At 45.0% G+C, this 14,197-nt stretch overlaps 2 protein-coding genes across 2 annotated transcripts in view; both read left to right on the plus strand.

Moving 5' to 3' along the window:
• The first annotated feature begins 213 nt into the window (after window positions 1-213).
• Window positions 214-10,703, plus strand: LOC146185539 (uncharacterized). Its single transcript, XM_084607853.1, has 6 exons — window positions 214-272; window positions 1,406-1,464; window positions 4,702-4,956; window positions 7,365-7,505; window positions 10,122-10,220; window positions 10,696-10,703. The coding sequence occupies exons 1-6, from the start codon at window positions 217-219 to the stop codon at window positions 10,701-10,703; spliced, it is 618 nt and encodes a 205-aa protein (XP_084463979.1). The 5' UTR covers window positions 214-216.
• Window positions 10,704-11,203: 500 nt separating this feature from the next.
• LOC146185540 (sperm-specific sodium:proton exchanger-like) overlaps window positions 11,204-14,197 on the plus strand; it is a 29,619-nt gene continuing 26,625 nt past the window's right edge. Inside the window, exons 1-2 of the mRNA XM_084606485.1 lie at window positions 11,204-11,468; window positions 14,031-14,174. Coding sequence (XP_084462611.1) covers window positions 11,209-11,468; window positions 14,031-14,174 — 404 coding nt within the window. The 5' untranslated portion in view covers window positions 11,204-11,208. The remainder of the gene's footprint in view (window positions 11,469-14,030; window positions 14,175-14,197) is intronic.

The raw sequence follows: 14,197 nt of genomic DNA on the forward strand, positions 1-14,197 counted from the left end.
TTCATACGGCGTGGTTAAAGCACAGCTTATATGAGGGCCGGTAGCCTAAGCTATCGCGCTATACACTTACAGGCGGAGCTTTAGTGTCCTCCATAATTTTTTCACCCCGGCTACTTACAAATGCAATCTTGGCTGAACTTTCTCTTCGCCTGGTATTTCACCTCGTAATTCACTTTTAACTGAGCAAAGACTTTTTTTATTCGCAGGGATGAACTTATGGAACAAGTCTCGGAGCCGGTCAACACATACTACACTCGAGATCCTCAAGAAGAGTAAGCTTCGAATATTTGTATGGCATTCGGGTCTAAAAAGGCTGTAAAACGCGTTTATTCAACGTATGACTAACGCCTGCTACCCGCAAACGAATCTAGTCAAGCAGCATTAGCCAATCGCAGCGTATACGTGAGGCGTAGATTTTGCCGCTGCGAATACCAACAATACAACCACGTTATTACGGTCCCGCCGCTCACAATGCTTCCAAGATACGTCCTGCAGTCTCTGCCTGCTCTTCTCAGCTAATTTAAGTGCACTAACTCCTTCATCGTGCAGCAAAACACCCGGTTCGCCCTAGAAAAAAGGACTGTAGGTGTGTAACTGTTATCTCTAACAGGAATGTGTCTTCTGGTCGTGCCGAGGTCGGAAAATAGGTCCACGTCTACCAAGGATGCTCAATCGTTTTATTTTCAGATATGTATTTTTTAATCGAGAATTATGCATTTGAGAGATGTCTTAATACGAAACTATAGGCAAGTTTGCATTATGGTTTTTGCCCAGAAAATGTTTTCGAATATATTGTTTTCAAGATGGAATTAGTGTTCTCTCGCCAACATCGCGTGCTTTGTGAAGTTTTCGCTCAATGTCGAATGTACATAGTTGGAAATGTTTGGTCCTCTTGGGCACCAATTAAGGAAGGCGGGATATGCAGGGCGCCTTACTTAAACAGAGCAGCCATATGTTGTTTCTACGCGGCAGTGAAAAATGTCGCACACAAGTTATTCGCTCATGGCAGATACATTTAAAACAAAGGAAATTGTACTTTTAGCTCATGCTTCGAAATTATCTGTTGTTTGAGTGGTGATAACTTGTCTCATATTTGATTACACTATCGCTATCTGCACCATTAGGCAGGATTTAAACGCGAGCACATCTTAAATATATTCACTTTTCCTCTTTGTTACATTCCACCTTACTGATCAGCTCCAGTGAATATTACTTAACTATTCGTGCCTGGTCTATATTTGTTTCTCAGTTACATAACATCGCGGCGCATTCCTCAAGACATGAGAGAGCTGGAGCACGAACGTGTCCCGATAATGATTATAACAATTTTTCCTCCTTTATATTAGAGATGACCATGCCATGAACTCCTCGTTCAACTCAAATTCCATTTTTCTTATCTTTCCAGTGAAGAACAGAACTACAGGCAGGACTATTTGAGGTTTATGATCTTTCTTCTGATCGCCTGTGAGTACGACAACTGACTACTTTTAGCTCGGGGGTTAAGACGCTCGCGGAAAAACACTACGGAGACAAACTCAGCACCAAGATAAATATGTCTTTACTCAGATATCCATTTATAAAACAGCACAAAAGCAAATAAGTTTAGAAAAATGCTAATACTATTACGTTCACTACCCTATTCGCTGCATAGCACAAAGCAAGAAAGGGGAAAACATAGTGGGATGTTGTCGCTATATTAAGGCGGAAGCCTTTAATGACTCATGCTGTCGTCCGCAAATGTGTCTGCGTTTCGGGTGCATGCCTTATATGGGCATATGCCAATCACCATTGAATCGATACTTAATCAATAGCAATCGGATGATATTGGGGCATGATTAGGGCATTTTAAGATAATTTTATGGTAATTTACGACTAATAATAAAATAGTTAAGCAGATGCCCGTAGGCGCCCATGCATTTGGAGGTCATCGTAACTATCACTAACCGTCACTTACTAGTTAAGGGGTGTTTAGCTAACACTAACCAGACATTAACTAGTACTCTGAAAGTGCTAGTTAATGTTAACTATTTCTAACCAATAGTAGTAGTTAGACGTTTCGAGACGTCCATAGCCGTCACATGGTTACATCATCGGCCGTGACGTCATAGCCGGATGTGACGTCATCGTGACGTCATACGCGGTCATGTAGAGTAACCAGAAGTGACAATGCCGCCACATCCGGTCATGACGTCATGACTGGTGATGACGACACCAGGAGATTCACGCATATACGAAGCTGACCCCGTCGGGCGTTCGATCCAGGCGTCCGTGCGGCGCCTTTCCAAGTTTCTATCTCATCAATAGTCACAAGCAAGGCATCTTTCTCGAACGCCGCACTACAGAGCATATATAGAAATTGACGCAGGGCAGCAGGCATCAACGGCGTTTAAAATTAGGTTTGTGGGGTTTAACGTCCCAAAGCAACTCAGGCTATGAGAGACGCCTGAGTTGACAGAAAATTGACAGAGTTGACAGAGATGAGAGAAAATTAGTTGACAGCAAAGCAAAGGCGCATCTGCCACAATTCTAGTCAATCCCAAACGGTCTCGCTGGCAATGCCTAAGCAGCACGGCGAGGAAGGCTTCCGCCTTGAAGCACTTTAGTGAGCCAAAGTGCCCTCTGAATTTTTTTTCCGATTTTCTCGGTTAACGGGCCTTCCCAGTCACTGAAACAGCAGTTTTCTTAATCTGCTGAAATTGTAAAGGAGACAATAGCAACTGAAATCCCCCACGAAAGTATCTTGCCAACTAGCCATATTCTCGGTCGTAAAGATCATGGTTACTTCGGCTTTTTCAGCAGACGTTATCCAGTTTCCAAAGTGTGTAAAGGTTAGCAGCGTTTTATAACCAGGAACATGAGTGTTTCTAGACGAACGCTGACGTCCGTGACGTCGCAGTGAATTTGATTACGGTGCAGCGGCTGCACCACGCAATGCCTCTGACAAGCAGCGTGTGAAGTCAACGTAAACTCAGCCTTTTAATTAGCTGCGACGAGCGACCGTCTACCGGCAGACTTGTCAGCGTCTTGGTGCGTACAGCGTGCAAAGTAGCGAGAACAAGCGTACGCGCTCGACATTTCCTCCATGTAATTATTTACATAATTCTTCCCACAAGCACAGCACAGCTGTGGTAAATGTCTCGTCCTTCAATCGGGACCCGCTTTTGACAGCTGTCTGACTGTCGCGCGAAATATCAGCGCATGTGTGAATAAGGTACTCTCTGACTTAGTTCCGTGCATGTCGCAAAAAATACTCTCTCAGCGCATGACAACTGCGCACAGTGTAACATAGTCATTTTTCTCGCTTTTCTGTTAACTCTCTAGAAGCAAGGAGACTACCTGCTTGCCTATAAGAAGGGCACACACTCACATGGTAGGATTTTATTTAGGCGGCAAAAGGGAAGGCGAAATAGCGAGGCTTGTTAGCGCCCAGACACACGAAAATCGAAATTCCATTTATCCGCTCTTTTTTTTTTTCTACAAAAGACTTCCAAACACGCAGAGGTTATCACGAAGCGTGAATAAAATTACGAAATGAAAACGAAGGATTATTTTTCTATGTCATCCATTTTTCGCCTTGCATTCTCCGTTTGCCGACTCCATCGCAGATCATTATTAGTCTAAACGGGCTTTGCTACTCCCCTAATTACTAATGTCTTAATTTCTTGCTCTAATACTTCGCACATATTATTTAGCTCACAATATTATACGAAGGGCAGTACCGCAGCTTGACTTGCACGCCGTCGGTCCACAGAAAGGACAGAAAAAAGAATTCTGAAAGGAAGAGCATGAAATACTCAGAAAATTTCGGGAGGTGCTCTTCCATCAAACTCTGTCTACGTCCCTGGTTAAAGAACACCCGAGCATGAATTCCCGCTTAACGAAGCTGCATGAACGTACCTGTATGACCTATGTGCAATGAATCTGACTCAGAAGGCGAGGGTCCTGGAAAGCTGGATTCGGATATACCTACCATCCTAAAGCAGAGACGCCAGCCACCAACTACTAACCTGTCAGAGCAATGTCCGTGATATATCTCGCACATAACGTTAACGTCGGATTTTCGGGAGAGTGGGAACTTTAATGGTACCACATGCAAATAGCCTACGAAAGCATACTTTTTAAACTCGGTTCGCTTCTTTTTTTGTCTTGGGAAATAGGGGAGGGGGGGTTCAAAAGTGACATCGGCTATATTAGACGCCCTAGTGGAGGGTTCCGCATATTTTGATCGCATGGTGGTCTTTCGCGTGCGCTGGCATCGCGCAGTACATGCGCGCCTTGCGTTTCGTCTCATCGAATCGCTGCCGCCACTACCAAAATCGAATCCGCATTATCAAGGTCAAAAACCTACCACACTAACAACTGTGCCACCACGGCTTGGCATACATTTTAAACGAAGCCCAGGGGAATGATAGGCAGTCTAGTGTAGTCTCTATAGCGCACGCGATAGAGTGGAATGTATCATTGCATGTGTCAATTTCAACTAGGGTTTAAAGGAAATCAAGAAAAGTTACTTAAATGCTTGTTCTAGTAAGGATTCATGATGTAGTTAGTTCTTGTCGTTAACTAGATCATGAATCAGATTCAACTCGCCCAACTATCTCCCTAATGATGTTCGCGCGCTGCCAATATTTGTAATTTATATCTGGCAGCAATTGCGCAAGAGTATAGAATTCTTCATAATAAGCGGGATCCGGCATGCAGGCTTCTTCAAGGCGTTCCAGAGGCAGCTGCGCGTGCCGTACATGAGCTGGCTACTGCTGATCACCACGCTGCTGTTGTGCACCATGTCGACGAGTGGCACACTGCGGCGAAGCAGCGGACTCATCGCCGTGGTGGGCGTGCAGGCCATCCGCGCCTTCGTGCCCGCCTTCGTAGTGCACACCACGCAGGGCATCAACAACTACATCTTCCGCCGCTGCCACGTCGAGATCATGGTCTTCTCCATCGGAACCTTCAGTACGATTCACGATCATCGCCAGGCCACTCATCACGCTCGCCACGAGCGTATTCACATCATTCGAAACGAGTTCGCGCTTTAATCGCTAAGGATGTCATGTGTAACCCTGAATCATTACACATCGTCATGTGATATGGCTAATAGGTCTTATTACTAAATAAACAGTTCAAATGACCATATTAATAAATGTCTCCACATGTGATTGCTGACAATTGGTCAAGTGGTCTTGCTATGTCAGGGGGCCACTCATTTTGACGACGACGACCACGAAATCTAGGGGAACGGTAGAGAATGATTGGCTATAACTGGCTACAGCTTTAACTTGCTTGGCTGTAAGTGGCTGCAATCTTTCCCAGCTTCATTGCCGCATTAAGTCACGACGATGCGTCGTTACAGTGCACCCTCCTTCCCTATTCCGATCGAAACAACTTGCCAACAATTTCATGAAGGGAATCACGCAGTAACAGGTGCCGAATTCCAGTGGCCCGCTGGCGAACACAGGAACGTTCGTACCTCATTTGTACTTAGGGAACGCGTGAACCCTAAATAATGACGTCATTTTCTAGTTTTGACAGCAGGCATGCAGAGCGGCTTCTTATTGGCGAAAATCCAGACACTCAGCAAAAAACATACTTTAAAAATCTAATGTTTTTGCGTAACTTCTACGCCCGCTGGAGGCCAGCAGTCGCTCCCTAAAGCTAGGGCACCGCAACGCTTGCGCTGCTTCAACGTGAATGAAGTCGGGTTGTGAGAAACAACATGGTTGCTAAGACATCGTAATGTTAGATTAATAATATTGAGACTGAACTTGCCGCTCGTGTAGCATCGAAATCGATGCTAAATATCTAAAACTAATGATTCTTAACGAAAACGTATTTTTTTAACCATATTGGTTTTAATGAGCACGAAAGTGAGGAATCTGGTTTCCCTCATTTATGTCGGTCCTCAGAAACACGGGGTCTGAAACTGAGTGCAGCTTATTGTAACTGTTCTAGAGAAGACTCCAAGCTGGGCTTGTTGGTTCATAGTTACTAAAGATTTGCAGCGCTAAAAGACGACACAGAGAAAAAAGATGCACAGGACGGCGCTACACTTTCAACAATGCTTTAATTCATGCAAACACACAGATTACATATGCAGCGGGTGATGGGAAGTTATCATGAGATGAGCTATAATTTTTCATATCTATCTAAAAAGGCATATTCATTACTGTGCAGCACCATGGTGACAGAACTCACGCAGCCAGACGTATTAAAACGATGTAAGGACGCTATCGCCCGACAGCTCATAGAATCATATCATATTGAAAGAACTGAGTCTGGCTGCGTGAGTTCTGTCACCATGGTGCTGCACAGTAATGAATATGCCTTTTTAGATAGATATGGAAGATTATAGCTCATCTCATGATAACTTCCCATCACCCGCTGCATATGTAATCTGTGTGTTTGCATGAATTAAAGCATTGTTGAAAGTGTAGCGCCGTCCTGTGCATCTTTTTTCTCTCTGTCGTCTTTTAGCGCTGCAAATCTTTAGTATCTTCTAGAGAAGCTTACTTTCTTAGTAGCCTCCTTTCCGGTGGTATAAAAAATTTGGGGTCAAGTGTGGGTTTCGTAATGTTCTACGTACTCAGAAACGTTAGACGGTCGAAATGTGCACCGGCTCTCATATTTTGTGCTTTCAGGTCGCTCAAGAAGATGAAAGGTTATCCCAGTAGTCTCCATTTAGCTTGTCTATAGCTTGATCACTAGTTCATGAAAGCGCAGGCATAAATATCATAAGCAAAGAAGTATGCGTAAACCTCTAGTAGCAAACAGCAAGTTTTAAATAGCTGTGTCGTTCTTCACGCTGGTGGGCGTTTTGTGCCGATTTCGTTTCTCGTTTTTGTACCTATAATCTGCTTTTGCAGGCTTATCTTTCTAGCCTATCCGTACAACCTTATATTGCCCATGCTGGTACAAATTAAACATAATAATCTCATTATAATCGAAATGTTTTCCCGGCTAACGAAATACGCCAAAGCAGTTTGAGATTTTAGTGTACGTGAAAAGAACAACTTGTAGAAATTAAATTTTGAATTGTATTTTCGGCACGAATTATACCTTTTCAAGCTATACAATCTAGGTGTCGCAGAAACTGCAATGCGTGCGTGACAGTGGAGCTGTGGCAGTACTGACAATGAGCGAGAAAAAAAAATAATGGTACATCGCTTTTCATATGAACGTTATACTCACAATGGGCGCCAACATTTTCTAACCTCAAGCTCCTCATTGATGGAGAAAGAAAGGGCGATTGGAATAGGTTGAAGCGTAGAATACCTGACGCCATTTTCTTCAGTAATGACGACTTCCACACTAACTCTTGTGTATTCTATTTAAGCACAAATGGCAATGACTGACTCTCTTCCCAGGCATGACCATCGTGATGGCGTCGGTGTACGCGCTCCGCAAGGTGTCCGACGGCACTTGGAGCGTGAGAGAATGCGTCTTCTTCGGCCTCTTCATGTGCTCCGTCGAACGGGTGCCACTGAGCGGCATCATCTTCGAAGAAGGTCAGTAGACGACTTCACCTAGCCGCTGAGCGGCCACAAACTGCCCCTTATTCACAAGCTAAAAGTCGGGAGTTCAAACGAGATACTTAATTCTATACGGAAGTCAACAGCGTAATGCTTAGATAACACTTATACTCTGCCATATCGCAGAAAACGTACCATCGCTCAACCCTCTGACCTTCTCCAGCTCTAGGTGAGCTATTCTCTATCTGACATACACTCAACACAGATGAGGATCTCGCTTCTGTAATGAGGCAAACAGAACTGGAACGGTGGCTCATCGGATGACATGCTTTTGCCCTTGCTATATTCCTGCGCATCCGCTTCAAGACCGAGCCGCGCTGAAGTCTGTACGCCACTCCAGTGCTTCGTCAGGGGCACACACACAATCACATTTAACAGTAGTGATTCAGTGGTATCGACATTCATCTGCTGATCTCCATCTCTCATTGAGTTGGAAGAGAAAGACAACAATACATCTGCGCTGCGTGTTGTTGGCGCACGCTAAAGAAACCCAGGTCATACGAACTGATCCGGAGTCTCGCACTCCCTATAGTGTTCCTCATTGTCCGTGTGTACCTTCTGAGCAGTGAAAACTACAGTTTTTTTTTTATATTCTCTTCTCTTTCTTTTCTCTCTTAACTCATTTATTCCATGCCCCCAGTTTACCATGCCTTTTCATCCTATAACCCTCCCTCCCTCGATTCGTGTCTAAAACGTCTAGATGCAGAGAAAGCTGACCTATAACAGTCTCGCTACCATTGTTCTTCAGAAGAACTGCGAATCAGCAGGACATGTGTTAGGGAGGTGAGCATTCTTATCACACCTTGTAACTGTCACTGCGAAAGCGCAAGCAAAGCAAATTCAGTGCTCACAGAGCTATATTTCAACGTCCACATTACCTGCGACTTGATGACCCAGCTACGACTCGAAACTTGTGTGCGCACGTTTACTGTCCTCAGTTCTGGCCATCACCATGATTAGGGACGTATTTCATAAGCTTCAATTTTTCATTTTGCATCCATTTGGTCCTCTGGCATAGATTAGGGGATGAAGCCGCCGCTTTCAGGCGTCCGTGACATGCTCGTTTAGCGACGGTGCCTCGGCAATGGCTGTGTGAAGCAGCCAGTAGTTAGCCGGCGCGTCCTGCGAGTGGTGATTGCTATCCACGACGGCAGGATCCGCATTCTTGTCGTTTGTGTGCCTAGCCACCAGCTGCTTATTCGACGCAGCCGTCATGCTGACGTCATACAAAGTTGTAGCTTCTGAAGTATGGCTTCTGTTCACGACTCTATCGGGCCACCGGAGGCCCGATAGAGTCGTGCGACACCAGACAAGCGCCGACTGAACTACTCTGGTACAGAGAAGGCGACATGCGCGTCTATATTTCCAGCTATCAAGGATGCTCTCTTGATAGCATCTATACGATGACTGTTCTATCACAGAACTCGATGTAAGAAATGAAGCTGCGACAGCACGCCGCGGTACACTTCGTGGAATAGAGGAAAACAGGTGCGGTTCAGCGCCATGCAGAGGTAGCCACGAAACACTGCCAGAAGAGTGTGAAATGTGACGAGTCATGTGTTCATACGCGTTAGCACAATGCAAAGAGCTTGCATGCTTTGCTGAGACCAATTTATAACGATAAGCCGCGTTGTGCCCGCCTGCATTCAGCTCTAACGAGGCTAGGCAGCAAGCTCGGCAAATTAATGAAGGATGAAAGACAGTGTCTGACAACGTCAGATACTCGCCTCGTGGACGAAACCAAACTTCTGCGGCTGGCTAGTGGTCACTGCGGCGTTCGCATGTGTCTGCAATGGCACTGTCGCACCAGGCGATAAGCAAAAATGCTGGTGCAGAGAATACTGTGCCGTCATCACTAGTCAAGAGTGCGGCCTTATCTCCAATGAACCACTCGGGTTGGATTGCTGTCTGGCTTCCGAATCCCGGCTCAAAATAACGAATGGCGATTCCTCACCGGCGACCTCTGGACGCCAATGCTGTTCTTGAAGCTGAATGAAGAATAACGTATTTTTGTTTTTTCGTCGCGGTGTAAAGGCAGTGTGTGGCTGGAAATTGAAGGCACATTGCTGTTTAAAAATTGGAGTGCAAAAACGGAAAGGAGGTGACGGGCCGACTTTTCGACATTTATCGATTAGAGGCGTGTGCCAAGTGTTTGATCGATAATATTTCATGATAGTACCCTTGAGTAAAAGCAGCTTCTTCGGCACAATGTTGTATGCCGTATCGGCTACCAGTAAGCATGCCAGGTGTTTCAATTATTGAAATCGCTTACGAAACCCAATGAATGTATGTACGTAGGGAAATATCCTCAAGGCATTGGCAAGGTCATTATTAAGTAAAAAAAATGCTTACGAACCTGCAGGGCAAGAGGGCGGCACCCTTTGGGTCAGGTCATATGAATTTTAACAGTTTTCTGGTCGAAAACAACAGTGCAGCTTATACCAAATGTTTACTGAAACTTCCTTTCTCAGCAGCCTTATTTCTCATGGGCTAAAGAGGTCTGTGGATACGTGTGCTTTATCTAACATTTTGTATAACTAAAATTGTCAAATGGCTGAAAGCTAACCTGACTTAACTGTTCTGTGGTTTCAGGTCGTTATCCTGTACTTGCAACAATGATCCAATCAGAGGCCCTGTTCAGTACAGCCATGACATGGTGCGTCTTTGGGTTTCTCAAAGGAAATGCAAATCGTAAGTCAACTAGTCTACATTTGATTTGTGCATGCAAATGAACTTAATTTCAAACGTAAAATCTCCTTGTTACAGCTCGGCAAGCTATTTTCCAAGCGCTATTAACGGCGCATATAACTAAACAACTAAACGCTTTCTAGCCTACCTATCATTCATTATTACTTAAAGAGCACGCCGAGTTCGGCCGGTCGCAAACGAAAGGTCGTTCCTTCTAGTCTGCCTGTTGATCATATTTCTCCATGAATATCGAATGCGACTTCTTTTCACCTCAAAAAGGGAATTAAAAAGAAAGAATCGTTCCTTAGCAATGGATCTTTTTCACGTCTCTTTAAGCAGCAGCATGAAAACAAATACACCTTGTTAACCTTTGTAGCTGCCCTTATTTCGCTTACGACCACTGTGTTAGTACGCATCGCTTTGTAGAAAACCGTATTCGAAACCTCAGACAGACGATTTTTTTTTTCCCGGCCTATAGGCTTGTGAGTGTATGTGTGTGTGCGTGTGTGTGTGTGTGGGGGGGGGGGGGTATAATAACTTGTGACAAAGGTGTATTATCGATCGTCAGAATAAACTGTCGCGTAGGTGCCGATAAGGCTGTTGGTTATTACATCGTGTATGCTTCCAGTTGAGTTAATGAAACATTTTTCACTCGAAAACGCTGCTGTGAATGCGTTTCAACCCTACGCACGAAATAAAGGATTGACAATAAGCAGGCGTGCTCACTGGGTTCAATATGTGGATGCATTCCACTGTGAGCCCGCAGCATGTTCTAACCACAGCAGCCGTGCTCTAACCATGCCAAAGGAATTTTTGGGCATTTCTTTTTAAACGGAGCGGTAGTATGTCCCACCAAGGTCACCGTTTATTTATACTTGTCTAACCAATTTGCTGAACTTGGCGTTGGGCATCATACGCTGCAAGCATCCTCTCCTGGATCATCAGTGTTAAGTCCCCTCTTACTTTATCTCTTTTCGCAGAATACCAAGAAATGATACTATTTCCGATACATAACCAACTCATGGCAGTGGCTGTAGGGTGCGTCCTTGGCGCTGCCACCATGACCGCGCTGAAAATGATCACCTTCAGCAGCGACGCGGTCATCGTGGTGGTCATGTGTGGCACCTACTTCACCTTCTTCCTGCTCGAGACGTTCGACAGCTCGGGAGTGACGGGCGTCATCGTCTACACCATGGTGGTCACCTCGCACCGACTCATCTCGTGCACAGAGCTAGAGGGCTACCTCGAATCGTGAGCACGGCTACTGCTGATAAAGAGAACCGAAGCAGCAATTCCTCTTCTATTTATCAACAGCCCTTTAGAGCTGCTAGATACTGGTAACTCTGTCCTTGTCCCTTCTATGTCAAAGCGCCTGGAAAAAGACTTTATGGGGACAGGTGGAAAATAAAATAGCCACCGTATCAAAATAAGCTCCCCGAATGCTACAAAGGTCGGAGCTCACCTGATGGTCACGTCACATGAGGTGTTCAGGGGGACTGCTTCAGGCCGTTCCACATTTGGAGAAGTCGAATAAAGGCGTCTTTTTATAGCTGCTTGCACAGATGCACAGTGCAAGAATATTTAGGTGGGGACACAGCACGGGCGAGGCACTGGACGCAAGTTTCCAGAGAAAGTACCAGCCACGAGCCTCCAAACCGGGCCGCTGATCACAGCGTCAGCATCGATGTAGCGATGAATCTTCGTCGGAAGAAAAACCACATACATAAACGGCGTCGTTGCGATAGCAACCAGCTGATATCGCACGGCGTGTTTCTCCGGCGCGAGTCATTCGCATGGCCCGATCTGTTTCGCCGTCATCGCCAGCAGCATATCGTAGCACTTTATTCTTAAACCGTGCCCATTGCGTCACTGCAAAAAGGCAGTCCAGAATAGCTCATTGCCTTGTCAATACTATTGACGTAACTTAAATCCCAAGAACGAAGCGATGAAAAGGTCTAAGTTGCACTTTATGTTGAATTATGGTGGAGTGAGCAGCACATCAGTCAGCCATTAAGCGCTGGAGAAGCACAGTTTTCTCCCTTTGGATAGCGTAAATAGGCAGGGAAAGCGAAAACCGCGTTCTTTGGCCGAATGGGAGAAAAAATAGAAATAAAATTCATAGGGTATTTTTACCCACTTAATGAAGGAAATGTAACAGCGCCTCGTACCGCTTCTATATCGCACAAATCACTAACGTGCAAACGACTGAGTGAACGATTGTGATAAACAAGCGAACAAAAGTACGAATGAGTTACGGGTACGAAAAGCGGTATAAATGCTACCGTGATTTAAGACTTTTTTACTTCAAGGAAGCCCAACTGCCATCAATATATTCCCGAACCTCGACTGCACGAACGACTGCGCGATTCTCGAGACGCCTAACCAATTGCTCCCGCCATGCCTTTTTACACATCTTGTCCAGGTTGTAGACAGGTAGTGACGAAGCGAGTTAGCGCGCCGACCGCCGGCGCTTCCGTTAACATAACAAGCTGTCGGCGCACAGCTTGACCTGCACCGTCTGCGGGAAAGTGAGGAACTAGTTAAGTAATGCAACGTTTACGCTTTAAAATAGGAACTAGGCCCTGTGCATGGTCCGTATGTGCAGCAACCACCACCATTCGCTTTTTGTCGTCGTAACCACTAACAGTCTCAGTGCGCCATTGCGATACAGTGACATGTCCACAATCACATTTTCTAAGAACATGCAATTAATGGAATTTCTTCCCCTCATTTTCAATTAGCATCAATAATCCCATCCAGCTCAAAAACTCGTTACAACGCTGAGTAATTTGTTTTTGCTCATCAACTGATTTATATGCTGCTTTGACGCACCACATCACATTACTGATCGTCAATCTCTAATGCAGATTCAAGAAAACTGTTAGCCATAATATGTACCGTTAATGTTTTGTATTGTATAAATTATGCTTAGTGTTCTTTTCCATTGTTGTGAAATTCCCTTTCAGTCTGTACTGTACCCTGAGGATAAAAGAAAAAGAGAGAGAAAAAAAAAGAGAAGCAAAGAAAGAAATGATGATTTAGAGGAAGTGAGAGGAGGGGGAGAAACGACCGATGGTTAATGCTTTGTTGTCAAAGTACCGCCGCTTATTCATGCAGCAGGTTCGAACTCCATGTGAAAAATTCTTCGCCTTCGGCGCTTTTATTTAAGCATGCACGAAGCCGCAGATTCACAAAACTGCGCTTACTAATGAACACAGACAAAGACAACGTTGCAAAAATATTTTTATCTCATCATTGGTCTCAGTTTACGAGAAAATGGCCCTCAAAAAGCGTGTATTCTCTATAGAAAAGCATTGCCTCCCACTGCTTCACAGGTCACTGAGCGAACTGCCATCTCATAGGGCTTAGACGAACCAGGGGTCTTTATGTGACACCGCCGCGGCCAGATGTGTCCGCACCTATATATATTTTACCGTGCTCAGATACGCAGCATCAGCATCTGAAAAATTTCAACTATGCTAAGGTCCTCCACCTTGTTTTAAGAAAACTCTGTGATTCGAGGTGATCCCTAAAAAAATACAAAACATTCACAGGAGGCGGCATCACTGCAAATACGAACAAACTCGCATTTAAGTATCAGCGTTATTTTTGACCGTAAGCTAGACTACACGATGCCTGTGTGCCGAATTAGATTTAATTCAAGCGTTTGACCATTAAATGTGGTATCAATTAAATGAAAATAGACGACAAATCACGAAGTCAATTTTCCTCAATACGTTGAAATATAAAAAGAAAGTGCCTCTCCAGAAAATTGCCCAATAGTGCGTACATGTCCTGGCGGTGTTTACGCAGGTTCTGGTCGGTGTTGCTCGACTGGATGGGGACGCTGACCACCTTCATCTGCGCCACGTTCACGGCCTTCATGCTCATCAACTACTTCCGCAGCTACGAGTGGGAGGATATAGTCCTCAGCTACGTAGCCAAGATGGCCATGCGGTTAGTATAGACTTCCCAGAGTC

The sequence above is a fragment of the Amblyomma maculatum genome, chromosome 6 (genome assembly GCF_055883805.1).
Source record: "Amblyomma maculatum isolate TAMU_Amacu chromosome 6, ASM5588380v1, whole genome shotgun sequence".
NCBI lineage: Eukaryota > Metazoa > Arthropoda > Arachnida > Ixodida > Ixodidae > Amblyomma > Amblyomma maculatum.

Coding starts and splice junctions, on each gene's coding strand:
- LOC146185539 (XM_084607853.1), top strand. CDS start 217: ATGGAACAAGTCTCGGAGCCGGTCAACACATACTACACTCGAGATCCT. Junction 273..1,405: donor ACTCGAGATCCTCAAGAAGA/GTAAGCTTCGAA, acceptor TTATCTTTCCAG/TGAAGAACAGAACTACAGGC. Junction 4,957..7,364: donor CTTCTCCATCGGAACCTTCA/GTACGATTCACG, acceptor CTCTCTTCCCAG/GCATGACCATCGTGATGGCG.